Genomic DNA, 24,694 nt, shown 5'->3' with positions numbered 1-24,694 from the left:
GGCTCCACATTTACAGTCGCTGTTGATTCAGCTTTAGATGTTTTTGATGCTTACTTGTGTCCTGGCCCCGCGCCTGCAGCGCAGGGGAGCAGTGGGAATTACGGACACACATCCAGCCGGTTGGGCTGCACCAGTTTCCTCCAGAACACGGGGACAGGAGCGGCCCTGCCCACACCGTGTCCTGCAGCTGTGTCACAAGCAGCAGCCCATCAGCACAGTGCGAGCACTGGGTTTACCAAGACTCAAAAAGATCAGGTGAAGGGGAAGGTAAACTCAAGCTTCTTCCCCTTCACTAATTAAACCATTCCTATCTCAACCCACAAGTTTCCTCACTTTTGTGCTTCCTGTCCTGAGCTGCTGCCCAGGGCCAGCCCACCACCAAAGGTTCTGTTGCATGTGGATGTGCTGACACACGTGAGGAAGTGTCTGCACAGGTCTGAAATTCTGCTCATTGCAGCATCCCACGCAGCAAACAATTCTCCCATCCAGACCAAGAACTTTACATATTTATTACAGTTCATACGACTAATATAGTCCAAAGAGAAACTTCAGGTAAAAAAAACAAACAAACCATCCATAAAAAACAGTGGATATAATTATCCAAACATTAATATTATGAAATACCAGCTGAACAGCTGGTAGGACTTCTGGGAAAACAGAACAACACCTCGTTTGCCTACAAAAAGGTATTGCTACAGTTGGTGAGTCCATCTGTTTCAGACTTCCAAGGAAACCCTTGGAAAGATCTCTTGGAGAAAAGGAGTCCATCAGCACCAAGAGTCACTGGGCTACTGGTGGCCACTTCAGGGCGAGGTCCTGGTGCATGGCCTCGGGGACCCACTGGCAATAGGCTGCGAGCAGGTCTGCAAGGGAAGCAGAGCAGTGTTATGCTTTGGCTGGAAAAATGAGCTCCTGTGGGATCACCCCAGGAGCCAGGACCAGCCTTCCACTGCTGGGATGGTGCTGGAGCTTGGACACTTCCATGCACAGGTGACAGCATCCACAGGAATCTCTGTGAGCCACCACCGCAGCACTTCGCTGCTGCTTCTGTAAAAGAATCCTTAAAATCTGGCACCCAATACTGAACAAAATCCATTTTACCAGGAAAAGTTTTCCAGTATCCATGGACAGTACCACCATAGTCTAATGCACTTCAACTGTGGTTACAACTACAGGAAAAAAAATCTTATAATACAAATAAATGTTGCTTTCTGAAGTGCTTTCTGTAATTTTTCACAAGAACCAAACACAGGACATTACTGCTCCTGGTAACAAAACAGGAAATATTTGGAGCTTAACAAGTGAAACAGTCCACTTTTAAAAATTATAATTCAATAGTGCTCAAGGTACTCCACTGCTATGACTGATAATTAGGCAAGCAGAACACTTACATTTAGGATTTTTCTTCCATGCAGCCAGCAAAGCATCACGATTATCACAATTTTCTTTAACTAGAGCCTGCAGGAGGGCTTCTGTCCTGGGCTGAAGTCTGAACCGATGACAGGGTGCAATAAAACAATGTTCATTAGCACAGTTCAGCAGAGTGCTACAGCATTCAGCTTACCTTTACGAACTCTACATCTTCTGAAAAGGCTAAATAGAGATGTATAAACACACAACCTCTGCATACAGAAATGTGCCACTGGCTGAAGGAAATTCACTATGAGTAGTTTCTTGCCCCCACTACAACTCCTTGTGGTTAAAAGTAGCAGCAGGTTGCTCTTGTGTCTCCTCTGCAGCTGCAGAGCACAAAGTAAAGCAAAAAGGAGTCCCCAGGTGCCTTGCTGAGCTCTGAACTGACTAAAACAGGAAAATATTTGGTCATTGTAGGACCCTCAGATAACATCTGTCACTCCTAACAGAGTCCTCCAAAATCCTGGCACCTATCAACCCCAGGGAAAGCCAGAGCAGACTCTGGGAAAGTTAATTTGGTAAATGAGAGAACGAGGGGAGAGAAAGGGAGGGACAGCTGACAGCCTTTTGGAGGGCCACAGGCCTGTAAGTGCCATCAAAAACCCCACTGTCTGTTGGAAACATGCTTTTGAAAAGAAAGAAAGGCAGAGCAAGTGGCCAAATTCCACAGCAAAGCACGGAGGGCAGCAGTGCTCATGCATCACTGCACACGGGTGAGCAGCACCTGAGCAGAGCTCAGCAGAGCCCAGCGGAGCCCAGCAGAGCCCAGCAGTGGCCACAAGAGCCCAGCAGTTCCAGCAGAGCCCAGCAGTTCCCAGCAGAGCCAGCAGAGCCCAGCAGAGCCCAGCAGAGCCCAGCAGTGCCCAGCTGTGTCCAGCAGAGCCCAGCAGTGCCCAGCAGAGCCCAGCAGTGCCCAGTAGTGCCCAGCAGTGCCCAGCAGTGCCCAGCAGTGCCCAGCAGTGCCCAGCAGTGCCCAGCAGTGCCCAGCAGTGCCCAGCAGTGCCCAGCAGTGCCCAGCAGTGCCCAGTAGTGCCCAGCAGTGCCCAGCAGAGCCCAGCAGTGCCCAGTAGTTCCCAGCAGTTCCCAGCAGTGTCCAGCAGAGCCCAGCAGAGCCCAGCAGGCTGCGTGTCCTGCACTGCCCTCACCACCACCAGCTCTCCTGGGACACACCTTTTCTTGGTGAGAAAACTCATTTTCCTCGCCCTGCAGCTACAGCCAAGATCACAATCTACAACACCCTTCCCAGCATTGAATTTTTTTAATTCAGAAAGGAAGTGAAAAGTGTTTGGTGGAGACAACAACCAGAAGTTTGTTTTTAACAACTTACTTGGACCATGTCTTTAGCATGATGAGGGGACTGGACAGCAGGCACTGGCTGTAGGAGCTCAGCTTTTTAATGACCTGCAAGATTTGTTACAAAAAGAACATAATGAAAAAGGTAAATTAATTGTTACATGGTAACAACCATCAGTGCACTTGTGCTACTATAAATTCCCATGTCATATTCTCCATTACCATCTTCCTCCTATCCATGTGTCCAGAAGTCTTGTCCTGACTGGTTTGTTGGACAATTCTTCTGTCTCAGAGTGGACAAAGACATGAGCTATTAGCTTTTTTTCCTTTGCAAAAACAAGACTTAAATTTGGGGGTCTCCTTCACTGAAATACTGATTTTTCATGCTCTTTTGTGTTTTAAAGACACCTTCCCCACCTCACCAACCACAATAAAGTCTTCCAACCACCAGCAAGCTATGAGGAATGGGCACACACAAAGAAAGAAGCCACGAGGCTCATCTCCTCCAAAAACTGGGCTAAAAACTTCCTGATAACACCAAGGAAGTGACACAGCTGGAACACACCCACCTTTCCTTCCAGCAGGAACCTGGCAAAGAGTTTGTAGCGATCAATTCCTTCGGGGTAATCGACTTCCACAGCAGGGAGCTGCCAGCCCACACGGTCTGGAAACAAAGACCACACTAGGTCGCCTCCATGCTCCCAGAGGAGGGACATTTGCAGGGAGCTGTGACAACACAGGTGCCAAGAGAAGCAGGGAGGACACTGCCACCGCCCCCCAGCCTTCACAGGGCGAGCAGTGGGCTCCATGAAGTGCCCATTTTCCGTGCTACAAACCCCATGGAGGTGCTCAAAGCACTGCTGAGCTCTTTGGACAGCCCAAGCAGAGCTTGACCTTTCTGGTGCTGTGACAGCCTCGTTAGAGCAGCATCACAGGAGTTCCAGAGCAGCTCTGGGACAGAACTCCTGCGGGACACCTTCAGACACTTACAGAAGACACTGGGCCTGTGACAGCGAACTCGGCCCGTTCCAGGGCAGTAGGAGGGAGGAGGATTTTCCAGAGGCTTCCCAAAGTGGCAGTATGGTGGCAGCAGGGCAGGAATCCACTCGGGTTCGACTGCAGACACACCTGAGGAGGGAAAACACAACGAATACAGGTTTGCTGCCAAGGGCCACAACTCACTGGCAGCCCCATGGGTCCAGGGCACGGTCAGGATCTCATCTCCACAGATTTACTTGTGTTTCATTCTTCAAGTCAACCTTTTCATGTTGTAAAAAACCTGTTCAGAGACCAGCAGTGGGCAGTTGTGGTTGGCAGGGCAGGGGCAAAGCAGCCATTTCAGAAGCTGAGCTTTGCTCCAGCCAATTCTGCCAGACGAATTAAAAAGATAAAATAGGCCAACTTATCTCCTGATCCAGATCTAGAAAGCCTTAAGGATCCAAATCCCAGGAGTCACAACCACTCAGTAAAGAGAGCGCTCGGCCACCACAGAGGGGAAACTCTCTGCCAAGGCACTTCTGAGCTCCTCACCACGGCTGCAGCACAAGCTGGCCCCCAGCACTCACCTTTCATGTACAGCTTTGTAGTCTCTACAATTTCTTGGTACACCACAAACTCTGGGAGTTCTTTGAAGAGGACTGAGCTTGGGTGGATGAACACTGGGTCCTCCAGGAGTGCAGTCTGTGAGGAGGCACAAAGATTGAAGCAGAGTAAGACAAGTTACTGACAATTCAATTTCTTCATTGCATCTCATTCCAGTCTCTCTCAGATGTATATTTATAAAAAACACTACCACTTAAGGAAACCTTAATACCTGGTGTCTGGAGACACCAAGCACTTTACAAGATGAACTAATGGTACCTCTTAACTCCTCTATAGCATTTCCTACGTGAACACCAGGAAATTGCAACACTGCAAACTTAAATCCTGCAGAGAGAAGCTGCAGGAAGCCAGCACAGGCAGCCTCAGAAACCTGGGCTTTGCACAGGAGCACCTTTCTGCCACGCAGGGGAGGAGGAACTGAGCCCAACCAAGCTGTTTACCTTGTAGGCATTTTTCCACTTGTCATCCAGGAGCTCCTCTGCCTGAACCCTTCGGGCAACGTGATCCCCCAGCCCTGCCAGCACAATCTGCCTCAGGTAGGTCACTTGAGCTTCTGTTGGGGGCTTCATCTTTGGGTCAACGTAGAGCCCAGCATCCGTGCAGACCGAATTCACTGTGGGGAGAAAGAGGTGAGAGAAGATTCAACAGGAAACAAATCAGCTCTGTGGATGTGTCATGCCCCAAGAGAGAATAAACACAGCAATCCCTCCCCAGCCCCACTCACCTGCTGTGGTCAGCTGTCCTCTCAGGCGCCGGATTTCCAGCATGGCTTTGTACCTGAGCCCATTTTCCTCACAGAACTTACGGGTGCATCCAGCATATTCACAGGCCCCCACTGCTCCTGGGAGGGGACAGACAGGAGGAGCTGATCAGCTCTCCTGATTAAAGCAACGGTGGGGCAGCACTGTCCCACTCAATGTGTGCATTCCACAGCTTCCTCTCGGCACTGGGAACTGGAGGCTGCCCAGAGAGCAGCCTGGAAAACACTGCTGAGCTCCACCCTGCAGCACGAGGGTGCCTTTGGCCGTGCGAGGCTGAGGGCTCAGGGTGACAGGAGGGGAACAGAACGGAGCACAGGGATCAGGGGCTGTACCTAACATCACCATGAGATCCCCCAGCTTCTGCATCGGCCCCTGCCCAGCCCAGACCTTCTGCATCTGTAAAAACCTCGCTCTCTTCCCCTTCAGCTGGGCTGCCTCTTCCTCACTCACTGCTGGCCTGCAAGAAACACAGGGCAGCCCCAGTGAGTGCCGCGCTCGCAGGCAGAGCGCTGTGAGAGGCACGGCTGGGACAGGGACAGCCCGTGAGGAGCACGCCAGGCCCAGCCACTCACCTGTCAAACTCCTCAAAGAGCTCCCTGACGGTCATGGCAGACACGATGGTGATGCTGTAGGGCAGGCAGTGGTGCTGCCTGCTCAACGCCAACATCTTTGCATAGCGGGGGGCTACAGGAAAAGTGGCCATTACTCTGCCCAGGGGACTGATGGGGCAGCTCAGCTTCGCTGCCAGCTGCTGCTTCAGCCTGGGGGAGCAGAAAGAGGTCTCATGTAATGAAGTATCTTTGAATCAGAACAAGTTTGTGCTCCTGCTGTTGGCACCCAATTAATTTGATGTGTTTTCTCAGGCTTTGTTATATGCTGGTCCCAAAGGCCAGGGGAAAGATTCCTCTTCCTAACACAGCTCCCACCAGCCCTGCATGGATGCTCCCAGCACAATCCTTCCCTGCCAAACACACCCAGGGTCAGTGAAACAAACAGAGGTGAGCCAGAGACTGAAATGATGCCATTTTCTGTGCCAAAGCACGTCCTTGGGTGTGAGGGCTGAGGCGGCAGAGGAGGCAGGAGCACAGCAGAGCCCACAGGTTCGACAGTGGAGGAAATTAGTGGGGGACCACAGGTATTACCTTCCTGTCATAGGGGGCTCCTTTAGGGCACCCAGGGCTATCAGCAACTCCTCAGCTGCTGCAAGTGTTTCCGTCGGAGGTGGTGTTGGGAACGGGAAGTTGATTACCTATGGAAACAGGAGAAAAAGCCCTTCAGCTCATCACTGACACCACACCCACTGGAAAACGGTCTGAGCGTGGTCAGAAGCCCTGGAAGGGAGTGAAATCCTCCCCTCTGGTTACGTGTGCCAAAGAAAAACATTTAGGATGTTTGCCAGAAGTGAAAGGAAAGGACACATAATGGCAGGAAGTGCTTGGAACAAAAACATGAGGAAACAGAAATACCAGAATCACCCTTCACTGCCACTGACTGCAGGCACCACCCAGGGCAGGCTGCTTGAAGGTTTAATTTAAGTGCTGTGCTTTCTGAAAGTGCTCCAGTATCTCCAAAACACAGCCCCTGTTTAGACAGGGGTTTTTTAACCTCTAAGAATATAAGAAAGCATTTACTACCTGAACAAACATGTCTGTTAAGGCCTAGTACAATTCAGAGCAGCTTCTGCAATTTGCAAAACCAAAATGGACTCTGAGGATCTTAATTTCTACCACAAGGCACAGCTCCAAGCAATGACAATAAAATACATTTCTGTTTGTTTCTGGCTCCTAAGGGCAACCATTTAATGGGTGCTGTAGTACAAAGCTCTTTCCAACTCACCTTTTCTATATTCAATGCCTTCATTTGCAGAATCAAGTCTTCCACCGGTCGCTTTGTTATTTCTGGAGCAGAGAACTTCTCAAAGTCCATGAAAACTGCTGAAGAGTATAACCTAGTGGGCCAGAAGTGCTGTTTAGATTCTTAAAAGAAATCTTAACTCAAGAGATATGCATGAAAAACTAGCAAGGGATTAAAAAAAAAGGCGGCTCTGGATGGTATTTGCATAACCATATCGTTATTTATACGTTGGGGCATTTGCCTTATTCACAACAAGTTAACTCAGCTTGGAGTTAAATCCATCTGGCCACGGTGAAATCTCATGTGGCCACGGTGAAATCGAATCCAGCCATGAAAAGAAAGAGTTTTCAGCAAGAGAAAGGCCCCTGAGAAGCCAAACCTAAACCAACATCACCAGTGACAGCTCACACTTGGCGTCACCTCTCCCACTGGAATGCAGCACCGGGTGCCTGTGGAAGGGCAGTGGGATGGGGGATGATTCAAATTCCCACTGAGAGCCCCTGGGCTGGTTGTTCCCCCTGGGCTGCTGTCCAGCAGGGCACTGACCTGTAGCAGTGGCCTGGCTCGGTGCGGCCGGCCCGGCCCGCCCGCTGGTTGGCCGAGGCCTGGGAGATCCAGGTGACCCTGAAGGACGAGACCCCCGTGATTCTGTCATAGAAACGTTTCTTGACCTTCCCACAGTCCACCACGTATTTGATGCCTGGGATGGTGAGGGATGTCTCAGCCACGTTGGTGGCCACGACGCAGAGCCTGGTGCCAGGAGGAGGAGCCCTGAACACCTACGAGAGACAGACGGGAGTGTGAGAGGCAGTGACAGCAGGAGAGGGACAGGAGAGGGACAGGAGAGGGACAGGAGAGGGACAGGAGAGGGACAGGCAGTCCTCCTGGATGGGCTGGCGGCGCATATGGCACTGCAAGGGGAACTCAGGGGCCAGAGCAGAGACTTAACTCTGTGTCTCCAGCTCTGGAGCTCTTTGTCCAGCTCAGTTAAGCCTCAGAAATGACCACAGGGGCTCCAGGTGGAGCACACACCAGCACTGAGCTGTGTTCAGACGCTGCTGCTGCCTCCAAAGACAGGAGGGAATGCAGGAATCTGTTCAAGCTCCCTGCTGGCAGCAGCATCCCGATGTGCCCAGGGCCAGGATGGATTTAGAGATCCTGCAGGACTGTCACTGATCATCTCTCCCAACCTCTGAAGGGGCACATCAGGGAGACCACAGCCCAGGCCAGGCTTGCCCCAATCCCATCCCAACCTGCCCACTGGGCCATTCAAGCTGATGGATAGTCCAAGATGGGAATTTTTGCTCACTTGTGATGATCACACAGATCTGTAAGATCTTCTGCCCATTGTGGCAATAAATCCTTTACCTTTGCCTGTTTCTCTGGTGCCAGCAAGGAATAGAGTGGGAGCACATACAGTGGCAGGGATGAATCGGATTTCTCCTCTGTGGGGAAACAAACCAGCACCGTTCAGTCCAAGTTCCAGGCTTAGTCCCAACAACATCTGCACAAACACCACTTCATTAAATCCAGGAAGGTAATGGGTACAAAGCTTAGCAGCTTTCCCACGGCACGGGGCTGCTGTGGTACCACAGCAGATCAGCTCAGGACAACCAACTCATGTCACTCATTTCACAGGTGACAGCAGACAGGGATTCTTTCTTTCATATGTGCCAAACCTTCTTCTGAGTCTCCATCTCCTAAATCCAGGTCAAGGTCGGAGCCTGCAGCATCATCATCACTGTCAATGTCTCTGTCTTCATCTCCTTCATCCACTGGCACCACAGAGTAATTGTTCAGGTCAATTTTGGGGAGTGTCTGAGAAAGAGAGGAAAGATGACATCAACACCTTAAGGGGGGACACAAACAGCACTTTGCACAGCTTTGGAAGCAAAGCTGAGCACTGACTCCGAAGGTGACAGAGGGATATGTCCCAAACATCAGTGTATCCAGAACATCAGGATCTCCTGCTAACAAAGTGCATGGGCACAACCCAAACACCATCCTTGGTAACAAATGCATCAGTCCAAATTTTGGGTAACAAATGGTGAGATGAGGAGCAGCCCTGGTGCCAGAAAGTCTGGAGCTCCTTCCATTAAAGTTTTAGTGGTCAGTACTCAATCTGAATCAATCTCCTGCCGCAATACCCAGAGTTTCAGCACTCTGCAGCAGTGTGGGCAGCACTGCTGGAACTCCTGAGGGGACACGTGTGGGCTACAGGGCTTCAGGCCAGTCTAGAAGAGCTGGTGAGAGGCAGAGCTACACAGGAGTGCTGTTTGCAGGGAGGCACCTGCTCCCTCCTGTCTCTTGGAGGAATTCTACCCATCACACATTACCAGAACTTTCCTCCTCTTCCTTGATTTCTTAAATTTCCTGATTTCTTCCACCGAGTCTTCTTTGTCATCCTCTCCTCCTACAAAAACAGCCAGTGGAACAGCTGTTAGCTGAGCATGTTTTCCTCTTGGAAAAGGTAGTGGGAGCAGTCTGGTCCCACTCCCACCTTTCTGGGGATGCACAGTGTGAAGAAGCAAATAGTCACACTGAAGGGAGAGGGCAACTGGAAGGGACCTTTTCCCAAACTCAAACCAGCACAATATTTAACATCAGTCCTGACAATCATCCACAATGGGCCCTTTCCCCAAACCTTGTTTTCTTGCCTTTTTAAAATAAAAGTTCACATTTTTAGATGCAGAGCCAGCTCACTTCTCAGTGGGATAAATTTGAAGTTTAACAGTTTCTACAGCATTACCTGCAGTGTTGTTTTTTTGGTATGGGAAGGCTTTTCTTAGTCTTCTACAGAGAGAGTGAACTTCTGCCTGGCCTGTTAAAAACACCAAAATCCCACCTGCAAGAGGAAAAAAAAAAGAAAAAAGAAACAAAAACCAACACAAAAACTTTGGGCACGTTCAGTATGAGGAATTTGAGAGGTTCTCAGCAGTGAAGTTCTCTCACCTGCAGGCAGCATCCGATGGATTTTACACACCTTCCTGAAGCACTCCCCACTGTAGTCATCCAGAGGGGTTTTCTTGTTGAAATGAACAGTGACAGGGAATTGCCTTGCATCTACCTGGAGAGGAAATACAAAGAAAGGGTTTGTTTGCTGTTACAACTCCAGCACAATCAATACAGCGTTCATGGGACAGCCGGAAAAGCTCACCCTGTACTTCTGTTCAGCTCTTGGCTTTGGTAGCCTACAAAACACCAAACCCACAGAAATTACTGGTGTTGTCTGCTCTGAACACCACAAAACCATGCTAGAAACCACAGCTTTTCTCCCTTTCACATCATCAACTCAGATTGAAGCTTTCTAGTCCTCCTGAACCATAACTTCAGGAGTTTTTCAAGATAATCAGATTCTGCCAGGGTGGTTTTCTGATAAAAGTGGAAAGAAAAACACCGAGTCCCAGAAGAAACAATAGCCTAAACAAAAAGATTATTTAAAAATGGTATCTGAAAGATTTCAGCACCAGCTGGAAAGATTAGAGTGCCCCTGTTTTGTAAGTGGTTTGACAAAGGCCACCCTCGCTGTATTTCAGCTCCGAAGGAGGGGAACAGTACCTGGATGACAGGAGGTTTAACAGAGAACAGCCTGGTGTTGTCAGTGAAATCCTCCACTCGCAGAGTTGCAGACATGATGATCAGCTTCAGGGGCAGCCCTTTCTGCAGGGACACAAACCTGTCACCCTGTGCCCCAAACGTGTCCTCCCAAGCTCAGCCAGTGCAACAACCAACACCTTGCTTTCTCCCAGGCTGCTGGGATTCCATTATCTACACGTGTCCCATGGCACTGTAAGTCTCAAACGAGCTGGATTTTGCCTGGAAAGTCACCTCTTGGTACTGACATGTGCTACTTCCCCCTTTGTGTAGGCTCTGTGCTTCTTCAATCACACAGAAAGACAAACATGTTCACTGAGAGTTATTTCATCCTTTCTGTCAGATTCCCATGGAATTCCACATCACAGAGAGTCCCCCCTCACAGAGCCCTTTCATGTCTAACATCCCCTGCCTGGCACATCCCTGTGCAGTGCAGGAAGCCTGCCCCTCTCACCTTCTGACGCAGGGGCACGATGCGAGACAAGAGCCCTATCAGGATATCTGTGTACATGCTCCTCTCGTGGGCTTCATCAATGATGATGACTTTGTACTTTGAAAGCAGAAAGTCCTGGGGAGAGAGAGCGATTTCAGCACGGGAGGCCTCAGCCAAGGACATCTGAGTCAGGACACCCCACAGCTGCACAAGCACTGACCCCCATCCCACAGCTGTATCTGTCACACAGTTTAATGTGCTCACCCCACACAAAGCAAACTGGTTCCCAAAGGTCTCTTCCTTGCTCTCATTTTACACAGCAAGATAATGTAATGTTTAAGGACTTGGGCAGGAATATCAAAGGTAGAGATGAAATAAATCCCTGGTGCTGAAAGGGATTCTGATTTGAAAGACTGGCAACAAATCCACGCTGGCCTCTCCTCCCAGCTATACAAAAAATTTCCCCTTTTATAACACTGAGGACAGCAACTCACCTTCTGTATCTCTTTGAGCAGCACACCATCCGTCATGAACTTGATCTGCGTTTCTCTGTAACGTTCCCCTCATATCGGATTTGATATGAAACCACTCTGTGGGGAAACACCAGGGCAGCCACGGGAAGAAGCATGGGGAGAAGCAGAAAGTCCATGTCACCCACTGAGCATCTCAGTGCCATCTTCCAGAGAGGTCTCAGCCTTTTTAAAGCTCACCTGTGAGACAGGTTCATCTCCTTGGCGACTCTCTGGGACATGGACACCGCAGCTACGCGCCGAGGCTCCGTGATCCCGATGGTGCCACTGCAACTAACGAGGGGAGGAAAAGGAAAGGGTGGGTTGTTTCAATTCAACACAGAAGCACCCCGAAAAATGACAAGAGGATTTCTCACCATGGTTCTAGATTAAGTGGCATCCTTCACACAGCATCACTCTTAGTTATAGTTAGAATAAAAACAGAAAGGAAGGTTTGGGATTCCCTTCTATGTGTATTGATCTGAAGATGCACGGATTACAGCAATGTTTTTCCCAAAATGTTGTCTCTGCAATTCCATTTGCTGCATATAAAATCCAATTCCTACCTGGCATATCCAGCTTCATAGAGGAACTGAGGCACTTGTGTGGTTTTGCCGCTTCCCGTCTCTCCACATATGATCACAATGGGATTCTCATTAATGGCTTCCATGACCACTTGCTCTTCAGCAAGGATTGGAAGCTTCAGCCTTGCTTCCTGAACAGTGTAAAACACAGATTTTAGTTGCATTGTTTCTCAATCCTTTATTTTGTTTTCCTCAGGATTGAAAACTGTTACCTTGCTCAGACCACAAAACCCACAGGAAGGAATCCTGCAAGCCTGTGGCTCGGAAAGCTCTAAACCAGTTAATGCCGCACGAGCATGTCTGAGAACCAGAGTCATCAGAGCAGCTTCCCAGAAAACAGATGGCAAGTTTAATTTGTGAAACTTCAGAGTCCCTTGAGTCTCTAAATAGAATACTTCAAGGAAAACTCATTTCACAACTGTCTCGTCTGCTCAGACCCATGCAGAGCTTTTCCCACTTCTACATGATGCCCTACCTATAACAAATGGGACAAAACCATCCAGCAAAAGATACAGCACCATGGAGAGCTAAAAGGGACTTCACAAGATTTTCCAGCAAAGGACAATAAAGGACTGCTAATGATTCTGTATGTAAAACTAGAGACAAATGCTTATATATCCCAAAACAAACCAAGTTTCCCTTCTGCTGGAACCAGACAGGTTTAAAGCTCAGACCTGCACCAGCTGCCAGAACAAGGACCCTGAGTGCACCCAACGGATGAATACACCATCCTTTCCAGCATCCCTGATAAGCACTGTGCTGTTCACCTGAATCTCAGGAGTCCTGTCCACAGGGATGAACACTGCAGGCTTGCAGGGTGCTTTGCTGGGGGCTGTCTGGGGAGCTGGGGCACCGGGACCAGCTGGCGGCTGCTCAGCCCCTGCCTTCCCCACTCCTCCCTCTGGCTTCTCAGCAGCATTCACAGCACTGGCTGAGGACTTCTCAGCATCTTGTTTCTGCTCTTCCTCCTCCTCCTCAGAGCTGCTGGGCTCTTCCTCAGGCTCCGATTCTGACCCTGAGCTGTGCCTTCTCTTGTTTGCACCACTGATGCTCCTGATCTTCTCAGGGACATCAGTCCTCGGCTCCTGTGTCACCCTGGAATTATGTTATCAGACAAAAATAGCAAATTATTGAACTCCATCCATCCTGAAAAACCTGTTTGCACCAACAAGAAAAACAGTCAAGAATGTCAGAATGTGGCCGTTCAACCACAGTGATCAGTTCCAAGGGTTCTACCCAAAAAGCACTTTACCTTTTAGCCTGATACATGCGCTCCCCGATCCCCAGTTTGGAAGTAGTGAACAGGAGTTTCATTTCTGCCTCAGAGGCCTGGACCTCGTTCAGCTTGCTCAGCAGCTCAGCTCGCTGTTGAGGGAAAACAACCAAAATCTGTGCTTGTTTTGACCAGGAAATAATTTCATTTCAAGATTTGCACTTGAGCATTACAGGGTGTGCTCTGTGCTCTGGCAAATCCTGCTGAGCAGCTGTAAAACCTTCCTGCTGCTCCATGGTCAGTCCTCCCTGATGAAGATTTCAGCTCTGTACCAGAGCAAAAATAGAAATGGGGACTTGACATCACTGCAATGAGCAGCTCAGCTGCACCCTTCAAACAGCAGGATTTGAACTCAACCACTGGAATGAGGCCTGGAGCAATGGGAGCCTCTCCTCAAATCCCTCACGTGGGACACGGCACTGGCAGGAGGTCAGGCAGACACAGTTTTAAAGCTCCTCCAAAACCAGAGCTCCTTTGTGAAAGCCATTATTCCAGCACTAAAAGGACTGGGAATTTTGCCTGGAAAGGTTTTCCAAAGACAGAAAAGCTCTATTTCCATACTGAAAATAAACAATAAGCGCTTCAGAAGCACTGACAGGCCAGCGTTAGGGGTGCACCAAGGTCTGCAGGCCAAAGCTGCTCACACCCCCTGCTTCACAGAGTGCTTTTAAAACGCACTAATGTCACTGCCTGCCAGTGATGACTCCACAACACTTGGTCTGCAACAGGAACCTGGACCCAGAAACGACACGTTCCTGCAACACCTGATCCACTGAGAGGGAGGGGAACCTACCTGTTTTTTCTTTTCCTTCTGCTCCAAAACTTTCTGCAGGTTTTTCTTCTGTTTCTTGCTCAGGGGTTTCTTCTGCTGTTGCACAACACACACGACTTTCTTCTTCTTTGCTTTTTTTGCTGGCAGGACCAGGGCATTACTTTCGTCAATTCCCTTCAGCGTTGCTCCATCTGAAGGCAAGGGTTTGATTATTCACTCGTGCCAGGTAGATTATTTTCAGCACACTGCTTAGCAGGCTTATCAAGCACCAGGCCAGATTTAGCTGTTTCAAACAAACACAGCCCTCACGCCCAGCCAAAAAAAATCCTGCAACATCAGCAAGGGCAAAAGACCTCGAAACTGGGGATTCAATAACCCTGAGCTTACTACAGCCCTGAGGGCGATTTGCCACGATTTATGTAACAACACCGTGCAATTTTTGCCTTTTCACTCAATTCCTCAGGGTCAGGGGGCAGCAGAGCAGCACAGGACACAGTGTGCCCTGCGGTGACTGCCCAGCCTCCTGCCTCACCGGAGCACCAGTGGATTTCAATACTAAAAACCTGCATTACTCAATTCTGAATAATCAAAATAGAATAACAAACTCAAGTTTTAAAAAGTTACACTTGAGAAAGCAAATGTTAAGCACAAGGAGTATGTTTAGTAGTTGCTTTAATAAATAATGGAGCCTCTGAATGTCGTGAGTCGGAAGGGACCCGGGAGGATCATCAGCCCAACTCCTGAACTCCTTGAAGGCACCAAGCGCTCTGGCACAGCTGTTAATGCAAAGCCGTCAACATCACAGAATGAGGGGATCAATTCGGCTGGAAAAGATCTCTGAGATGATCGAGTCCAGCCTGTGACCCAACACCACCACGCCACCCAGACCGTGGCACCGAGTGCCACATCCAGGGACGGAGACTCCACCGCCTCCCCGGGCAGCCCATTCCAGGCGGATTTTTAAAGATAACAACAATGCTTCCAATAAAAGTGTAATAAAAATATACTAAAGACATGGCAGCAACTCCAATCTTAGCAGCTCCGCGGTCCCTTTTTAGCCCGAGTTCCCAGTAATGAACAGAACGCCGGCCAAGAGCCGCGCCGGCTCCCGCCGCACCTCCCAGCTCCAGGGGCAGCTCCAGCGGCTCGGCGGCGGGCGGCGGCGCGGGGCCCTGCGGCAGCCGGGCCTTCCAGTTGTGCCGGCGGCGCGCTCGGCCCATGGCAGCGGTGTCGGTGACCGGGACAGGGACAGGGACAGGGACAGGACCGATCGTGCCCGACCCGGCCCGGCCGAGCCCCACGTGCGGCTCCCGCTGCCGCCACTTCCGGGTGCGCGGGGTCTCGCGAGAACGGGCGGGAAGAGCCGGGCGGGCGCATGCGCGGAGCGGCGCCGCGAGGTCGGGACCGCCCCCATCCCATCCCATCCCATCCCATCCATCCATCCCATCCATCCCATCCCATCCCATCCATCCCATCCCATCCCATCCCATCCATCCCATCCACCCCCCCATCCCATCCCACCCACCATCCCACCCCACCCACCCATCCCCACCCCCCACCCCACCCATCCCATCCCATCCCACCCATCCCATCCCATCCCATTGATCCCACCCCCCCCACCCATCCCATCCCATCCATCCCATCCCATCCCATCCCATCCATCCCATCCCATCCCATCCATCCCATCCCCATCCCCACCCATCCCATCCCATCCCACCCATCCCATCCCATCCCATCCATCCCATCCCATCCCATCCCATCCCATCCCATCCCATCCCATCCATCCCACCCTATCCCACCCTATCCCATCCCATCCCATCCCATCCCATCCCCTATCCCATCCCATCCATCCACCCCCCCATCCATCCATCCCATCCTCCCATCCCATCCCATCCCATCCACCCCACCCATCCCACCCATCCCCATCCCATCCCATCCCATCCCCACCCATCCCACCCTATCCCATCCATCCCATCCCATCCCACCCTATCCCATCCCACCCTATCCCATCCCATCCCATCCCACCCTATCCACCCATCCCATCCCATCCCATCCATCCCATCCCATCCCATCCCACCATCCCATCCCATCCATCCCCCATCCCATCCCATCCCATCCCATCCCATCCATCCCATCCCACCCATCCATCCCATCCATCCATCCCATCCCATCCATCCATCCCATCCCATCCCATCCCATCCATCCCACCCATCCATCCCATCCCATCCCATCCCATCCCATCCCATCCCATCCCCATCCCATCCCATCCCATCCCATCCCATCCCACCCTATCCATCCCATCCCATCCCATCCACCCCATCCCCACCATCCCATCCCATCCCATCCCATCCCATCCCCCATCCCATCCATCCCATCCATCCCACCCATCCATCCCACCTCATCCATCCCATCCCATCCCCACCCATCCCATCCCATCCATCCCATCCCATCCCATCCCATCCCATCCCATCCCATCCCATCCTATCCCATCCCATCCTATCCAGCCCCATCCCATCCCATCCCATCCACCCCATCCCACCCCTCACATCCTCACCAGGCACTCGCAGCTCAGTGCAAAGTCTCGGTAAACATTTATTTGAAGCTTTGCCACAATACCATAATTTGATTTGTGAAACTGGTCTACAAATACTGAACTACGGAGTACACGGTTTGGATGGTCCGATAAAGGAATAAATAAAGGCATGTAAAGCTCTGTAAAAAATAACTCTGGTATGTTTGTAGCTACTTAACAGTATTATCAGTAGGATCTTGTATGTGTCTAGGATCAGAAGTGAACACATGGCCTCTCTTCAGACCAAATCATTTTTACATAAACAATTACACAAACTTAAACACTGTAACCATGAAACCTGATGTACAGAATAGGATGTGAAATCACTACCATCAGTGCCAACAACAAGTGCTACCACAGCAAATATAACTTCTGATTAAAAGGAAAAGATTGGTTTTTACATGTGCTGTCATCACAGGTCGATGGAATCATCCAAAAAGTTTAAAATACATGCGGATACAATAAAACCTTTTATTTTCCAACCCAGACAAAGAGAACTCATGGTCACTGAACGCCATTAGCTGCCAAATGCGGATCAGTATGTGAGGCAAACCACACTTAAAACACTTCTACACCACCAAAGAGCTATGGTTGATACTGGTCTATTTTCCACACCGACGATACGACGAGTCTTGAGAAGCAAATCACAAAGTGAAGGACGCGCTATAAGCACAGCACTGAGCCACACCAGGTGTGCACACTGCACTCTGACACCCAAAACCACTGGGGAAGCGTCACATTCCATGGGACACACCAGCTATCCACAGGCGTGTGCGTCCAGAGGAGCTGCTCTGCGACAGCGGGAGGAGCACCGCAGCAGTTCCAAAGGCGAGCTCCCGAAGCAGGCAGGTGAAACCCTCAGCCCCGGGGCGTTCCCGGTCCGCAGCGCTTGTGCCAGCGGCTCACACAGCGACGGCTTCTCCGGCGGCGCGGGGAAGGTCCAGGAGCGGCATCGGTCCTGCAGGAGCAGCCAGCGGGGCTGTCCCCGCTCTCACAGCTCCCAGCAGGTCAGCGCGGGCCGAGGAGCTGCGGGGGCTGTCCGGGGCCATCCCTGCCCCCGGCGGCTGTCACTGGGCTCGGGATGGTGACACCGAGACCTGCCGGGTTCGGGATGCTGACACCGAGACCCGCCCGGGTTCGGGATGCTGACACGAGACCCGCCCGGGTTCGGGATGCTGACACCGAGACCCGCCTGTCTCTGTGCTGCTCCTGCCAGCGGCGATACAAAAGCAGTGCAGCCGCTGGCACGGGGTTCTAAAAAAACAGCAAAAACCTCCGTGGATAAACTAGATGGGCCGGTATGGAAAATATTTGTAAAAGGTATTTACAAAAGTTGAAAGAGATTAAATACAATACCACATTCATGTCCCAAAAGCGCTTTCACTACAGTGCATGTTTAAAAATACAGAGCATTTTTAAAGTATATATTTATATATATATATTGAAGATTAGATTGTGCTTTAAAAAAATCATTACTTCTGAATTTGACTAACGTGAAAACTGAGTGCTGGGAAAAATACTGATTAAAAATACCCAATTTTATATATACTGCTTTTCACATAACATTTTGCTATACATGGGATGCAAGTAAATATAAAAATACCATTTTTCAAGCAGCAGGGTGATCAAAACCAAGAGTATTAATATAGGAGGGCTGATTTTACAAAACTAAGATAAATTATTAGAGTGAGACAGGAGAAACTATAATCCAAATTAACTTTTACATAATATTTTTAAAGAAATATTTACCATAGACAGCTCTTAATATATAAATGATTCGGTATTTTTAACTTCAACGTTAAATATGGATTACACAAAATACAATCTATGCAAACTGACCCATGCACATTGTCCTAAGAAGGCAATGGAGCTGCTGACACGAGCAAGGTTTGCAAACTTTGGTCCTCAGGTCTCAAATTTGACAAAACACATCAAGACCTGACAAGCTTTACTAGTCAATTCCTAATTTCCAGGTTGGTGCTTTAGCCCAGTCCTCTGTGCATAACAGTGGGGAGAACTGAGTTTACAGGGAAGACTCTGCAATACTATGGAAAATGAGCTGGAAAAAGGAATTAACTGTAATTTACATTTTCAGCTTGACAAAGTGGACTATTTGTTGCCATAGTCCCTATCTGTTCACAGGAAAGATTTTAAGTTGTGATAACCAGTTAGTTAACAACTCTAAACCGTGTACTTGTTGATAAATGGGGTGCAGGGGGATTTACAGGTGACATAAAAAATTAAAATGCATTCCAACCGTGCCAAGTGCATATGAACTTCAACCGTGTTGAACCGAAGTGATCACCGTTCAGAGTAAAGGCCATTAACATGGATTTAAAAATAACCCCCGTGGAAATGTCACACACAGACCCAAAGAGGTTAGGCAAGTAACACACACATTTCAAGAAGAACATTAAACTTTCAGCATAAAGAGAAAAATGAATTCGCCCCACAGTTACATTCAGTTAAGCATCACATCCAACAAAAGCTCTGCTCAGTGGAACAACGAGCTGTGCTCAGCTGCCCCAGCCTGTCCCACCGGGGCTGGCACTGGCAGGCACACCTGGGGAACCTCCTCCTCCTCCTCCTCGTTCCCTTGCTTTGTAGCCAGGCCCCATCACAGACCAATTTTTGTTGCGCTTTTTGATGTAGTTGTTGGTTTGGACCCTATGGAATATGGAGTGCTTCAGCTGTGCTCCATCCTACCCCTCATGGTATCGGAACTGTGCTCATCACTGGGGGGTAGATGCTTCCCCTCCCTCCACGCATCTGTATCCTTGGATGCTGCTGTTTCCAGGTTAAATCACATCCCAGACTTCCTTCCCTGAGGTTACCTTTGTTTCACTGCGTTTCAGTAAACCGTGCACAGCCAGTGATACCCTACCAAGCTCGTTAGTTCTAAGAAACACAGAAATCCTGCAAAATAAAATTGCTTCAAAGCTCCAACGCTTTGAAAGAGAACCCTTTCCTACACTCTCCTCCTAAAGGTGACTCGCTTTTCCCAAAACCTAATGAGGACACAGACTTCAAGCAAAAAGCACCTATAAAACTATTATAATTTTAGAAAAAAATCCAGATCTTCCTGAAGATAATTTATTGCCGCTTATTGGTCCTGAGAAAGCTTTAAGCAACAATACATTTGCACGTGTTTTAACTGCTGCCTTTTCTGAGAAAGTACGTGGGTCCTGAGATTAAAAATCATGTTTTAGTCTATGCACTTATGCTTGGAAAATGCTTCATTGTGCAGATCAAATATGAATTACAATTTGTCACGCTACGTCTTCCTTCTGTGCCAATTTATTAAACCCGATTTCCTTCCAGACACTAACAAATCAAAGTTCTCGAGATGAAATGCAACAATAAAATGTCACACGTGCGCTCTCTCACATTGGACTGGCATTTAAGGACTTCAAATCTTCCTTCTCCCTCATTCCCCACCTCCTTTTAAAAGCTATGGTGTGAATTTTTTGGCCTGGATACCAGAAAATTCCTCATCTGATACTCTATGAAAGGCAACTTCAAGGCAATGAAATAAGCCAACAAAAACACAAAAACATTCACAACTTTGAAGAAAAAATACGGACCCACAGCAGTTACTTCTCAATGGAAGTGCTTGGTAACTTGAGATTTTTTTTTTCTTTTTAACTGTTAAAGTGTCAAATTTGCATATGTTTAACTCAATTTCAATATCTGAAAGACTACTCAATTTGCTTTTATAAAAACTTTACAAAAGATGTTTTTAAATGCTTGTAAAAGTAAGCGTTTATCTACTGAGAAAATTCTAGTACTGGATAAAACTCTGAATATACAGCTGAATTTTGTAAATGTTTTTCTTTCTCCTAGAAGTCTAATGGCTGAGTGTTTAATCTAGATAAATTAGTCTTACACATGATGAAAAGTTATAACTTTGCACACTTTTTACCATGTGATGTTTTGTTGCTTTGTAACTTCGAACGAGACAGTGCTTAGGACTTTTCTGGAGCTGGTGTTACAGTGGTCTGTAGGGGCCGGTTCATTGCTCACTGCCCCTGTCCAGGTTCTCAATCACCCTGGAAAGGCGGATGTTCAGCAGTCTGATCTGACTATCCAGGTGGTCCATCTTCTCCTCCAGGCTGCTGTTGCTGTTTCTTCTCCAGTAAAACCCAACGGGCCCCGTCATGAAGTAGACGGCCACGACGAAGCAGAGCGGCAGCACGGCGTGCTCCGGGTCGCCCTCGTACTTCTGCAGGATGTACACGCACGACAGCGTGAACAGCGCGACCCTGGCGATCCAGAAGAAGCGGCCAAACAGCATGTGCAGGAGATAGAAGAAGAATCCAAGGAAGAGAGATAAAAACCAATAGGCCAGTAAAATGGCACCGATCAGCAGGAGGGCGCGGGTCGGGTTGTTGGCAATTGCTGCTGGGCTGAAATAGTGAGTCAGGTTGGAGGCTGAAAAACAAAGGAAAATGTACAGAATGTTAATGAGCGTGGGCTGAAGGTGGCACGGGGGGGGGAAAAACACGAGCACAGCTCCAAAGGGTCAAACCCCCACAGCAGTGGGGTCACGGCTGTGTTTTCTGAAGTAAGGGGTAAAGCTGGTTCACCCATTTCTGGATGGACCTTCTTCAAATCACTGGCTCAGCTCCAACGATTCAACTGAATTAATTCCAGAAGAGGTGCTAAAGGCTCTTTAAAGACAAACCACTGTAGAGCCTAAGGTCAAAATGCATACTGGAGCTACATTCTAAAGGCTCTCAGCTGCATCTTTCCCTTCTCTAGCCGTCATTGATTTCCCTGCACCGTTCCTGGCTGTGTGAATCCATTTATTTAATGATGATACCAAGGAACCAACTGTGACTTGTTGTGATTCTATACACATCCTGTAGAGACACATATAGAAATGGAATGGCGGGGTTCAGTCTTCTTGTTTGAAGATATTAATAGGAAAATCAAAGCCATGTGAAGCAGAGAGAGACGCCACTGACAGATGTTTAAGCAGCATGATAAAATGTAATCGTTTTCCCATTTGCTTGTAAACACTGATACAGGCTGAGACAGTTCAAGGGTGAACAGGCATCACACTTACCATCAATTCCAAGAACATCTAACAAATCAGTCCATATTCTCCAGAATGTGTCCATTAATACATCCACCCCATTCACAAACCTCTCTGTCAACCTTGAGAAAAACTGAGAAATAAAATTTAAAATTAAAAAAATCCTCAATTCCTAAAATAACACTTTGAGACTTATTAATCATGAGTAGAATCATAATTCATTAAGCAAGAATTGCAGATTATTTTGTAGTCCCCAAGGGAAAAACTATAATTCTGTATTTTTTTTTACTATGTGAACTATGAATTTACATGTAGCAATTATCCTTATTGTAGGTATTTTGGCATGTAAATGTATATGTTGGCAGGATAAAACCGCACTTTATTGGCTTTACTATTGTTTTGAAGTCTAGAGAAAACACTATTACCAACAACCGGTAAAGGAAACCAAAGAATTAAGTTTTATCAAGCCAGATGTCCCCAGCATCACACACAAATGTCTCAGGTGTACTCAGAGATCAATTTAACAGATTTTACTATTTCTTCCTACTGCCTGAGGAAAGCAGGAACAGAGGAATGTACAGGTCCCGCATGCCTGATTTCCTGCAAGTTCCGATGGCCCTCCAAGCACAGGATGCTCTGCTGATGCAGACAGACCGGATTTCAGCTGGAGGGCTCCTCACCGCCAGCGAGCGGCCCTGGCCGTCTCCCTCACCTAAAACAACCTTTATTTAGGCATTTCGCCGCTATTTCCCCCAGCCTGCTGCAAGCCTCGCCTCCCGTTTTTCTCCCCAAAGCAGCGCTCCGGCCGCTCCGCCGCCTCGCCCGCAGCCGCGCTCGCACCGGGACGAGGCCACGGCCGGTCCAGCACCGAGCCCCGCGCCGGGGGGCGCTGGGCGAGCGGGGCTGCGCCCCGAGAGCCGCCCGATCACCGCCGGAGCCCCGGCGCGGAGGGAGAGGAAGCGAAGGAAGCGCGGGAGATGGAGGTGGAGGGGAGGGGGGAGCAGCAGCCGGCGCCTCACCTTCTGCAGGGCCCGCACGTTGTCCTCGCCGAAGAGGCCGCTGACGCCCTGGTAGAGGCCGCTGGCGGCGCGGCGGAGGCTGTTCTGGCGGTCGGCCCCGCGGCCCCGCGCGGCCCGAGCGCCGGGCCCCGCCGCAGCGAGCAGCAGCAGCAGCAGCAGCAGCAGCAGCGGCCCCGCCAGCTGCACCCGCCGCGCCGCCGCCATGGCCGCCCCGCCGCGCCCGCCGCAGCGCCGCCCGCAGGCCGCGCCCCGCAACGGCGCCCACAGCGGCGGGGCGGGGAGGGGAGGGGCTCCCGGCGGGCCGCGGATTTGAGGAAATCACGGAAAAATCGCTGATTTTGGGAAAGGCCGCCGGGATAACTGCGGGGAGAGCAGGTAGCTGATCCTCCGCTTCTGCTGCGTCCTAGAGAGGCCGTGTTTGGAGTGCTGTGTCCGGCTCAGGGCTCCTCCGTACAAGAGAGACAAGGAGCTGCTGGACAAGGTCCGGCAGAGGCCACAGAGATGATTTGGGGTCTGGAGCATCTCTTATGAGGAGAGGCTGTGGGAGCTGGGCCTGTTTAGCGTGGAGAAGAAAAGACAGAGGAGATCTCATTAATGCATATAAATATCTCAAAGGCAGGTGCCAAGAGAATGGTGCCAGGCTCCTTTCAGTGGTGCCCAGCAACAGGATGAGGAGCAATGACCATAACCTAAAATGCAAGAAGTTCCACCTCTACATGAGGAAGATCTTCTTTACGTTGAGGGTGGAAGAGCATTGAACAAGCTGCCCAGAGAGGTTCTGGAGTCTCCCTCTGGAGACATTGAAATCCCACTTGGATGCGTTCTTGTGTCACCTGCTCCACCTTTGGGGTCCTGTGTTGTCCCTTCAGCAGCATTATCTGGCTTGAAGTGTGAAGCCCAAACCTGGGCACACTACTCCAGATGTGGTCTTGGCAGTGCCAACGCAAGGGAAAGGATCATGTCCCTTGACCTGCTGGCTTTGCTCTTCCTGACCTGCCCCGGATGCTGTTGGGCTTCTTTGCCACAGGGCCCATTCCCAGCTCCTGATCGAGTTCCTTGGCTCTGCAATCCTCTCCCATGGAGCTTTTAAATTACTCGGCTATTTGGGCTCTGGAGACTCATCATAGTCTTTACAGGGACTACAAGAAGCTGCTTTTTCTACATGGGTAGCAATCTCTGAGGAGATTCCTAGACACAATCCCTAAATAACAAGGGAAATATAGAACTCTTGTGTCCAAAAAAATGACATCTCTCTCCAGTACTCTGTCAACTTCACATCGAGGGATTCTGAAGGATGCTCATGTCCTTTACCCTTGAGAAACTCTGACTCAGATGTACATGCTGAAATTCAGCACGTTTCATGGTGCAACTCCCTCTTCTGACTGGTTTTGTGTTGATTTTTCCAAACTAACCAGGCTAACAAAAAAACAGCTGGGAAGTGTAAATTAGACAATGTTATCAGCTCCTTCTGGGTTATGAAGCCCAAGCACGCTGTTGGCAGACTGAAGTAAGAATCCCCAGGAGATAGAAGAGCACTTTATTGCCTTCAGAGCACATTCTGATTCATCCAGGAGCACAGTGATGGCGGTATAAAAATAGATCCACGGGTCTGTAGCATAGATCCTGCACCAATTGATGACGTGACCTAGGGCAGCAAATATTTGCTAAATTGCCCAACAGTACCTTCAAGGCACAAGGGATCCTGATGTCCTCCCCAGAGCTTCTCGTTGAGCTTGGGAAGGTGTAGGCAACCCATGCCCATTCCTATGCACCACTCAAGGTCTGAGTTTTACCTCTCTGGTTTTACTTCTGAAAGTTACAGGGCAGATCTCTGCTTTTACCAGCCCCTTCCTGGGGAGTTCCTGCAGAGTCAGGAGTGCATCTTGTAGCTCTCCCAGTCACTGGAATAACTTGAAGTATCTCTTCCTGATTTTACAGTCTGTGTTCTTGATGTTTAAACCTTGTGGCTCAGCCCCA

The 24,694-nt window shown here is 49.6% G+C and overlaps 2 protein-coding genes across 2 annotated transcripts; both read right to left on the bottom strand.

The window, feature by feature from the left end:
• Positions 1-484: 484 nt before the first annotated feature.
• On the bottom strand, positions 485-15,403 carry DHX37 (DEAH-box helicase 37). Its single transcript, XM_039560742.1, is given in 28 exon segments — positions 485-863; positions 1,392-1,489; positions 2,741-2,814; positions 3,276-3,370; positions 3,697-3,834; positions 4,272-4,386; positions 4,749-4,921; positions 5,033-5,149; positions 5,402-5,526; positions 5,642-5,830; positions 6,212-6,318; positions 6,906-7,017; positions 7,470-7,702; positions 8,292-8,368; positions 8,603-8,741; positions 9,260-9,336; positions 9,673-9,768; positions 9,876-9,990; positions 10,482-10,583; positions 10,972-11,085; positions 11,445-11,500; positions 11,503-11,540; positions 11,661-11,753; positions 12,026-12,174; positions 12,811-13,138; positions 13,296-13,408; positions 14,110-14,279; positions 15,206-15,403. Coding segments are annotated over 28 exon segments (3,429 nt in total). The 5' UTR covers positions 15,309-15,403; the 3' UTR covers positions 485-780.
• A 1,253-nt stretch (positions 15,404-16,656) lies between these two features.
• Positions 16,657-22,933, bottom strand: LOC104688738 (BRI3 binding protein). The gene is made up of 3 exons (XM_039561082.1): positions 22,718-22,933; positions 21,729-21,831; positions 16,657-21,091 (listed from the first exon to the last, which is right to left on the bottom strand). The coding sequence occupies exons 1-3, from the start codon at positions 22,919-22,921 to the stop codon at positions 20,673-20,675; spliced, it is 726 nt and encodes a 241-aa protein (XP_039417016.1). The 5' UTR covers positions 22,922-22,933; the 3' UTR covers positions 16,657-20,672.
• Positions 22,934-24,694: the final 1,761 nt, after the last annotated feature.

Source organism: Corvus cornix, chromosome 15 (genome assembly GCF_000738735.6).
Source record: "Corvus cornix cornix isolate S_Up_H32 chromosome 15, ASM73873v5, whole genome shotgun sequence".
Classification (NCBI taxonomy): Eukaryota; Metazoa; Chordata; class Aves; order Passeriformes; family Corvidae; genus Corvus; species Corvus cornix.
This window is presented reverse-complemented; position numbering and strand designations above follow the sequence as displayed.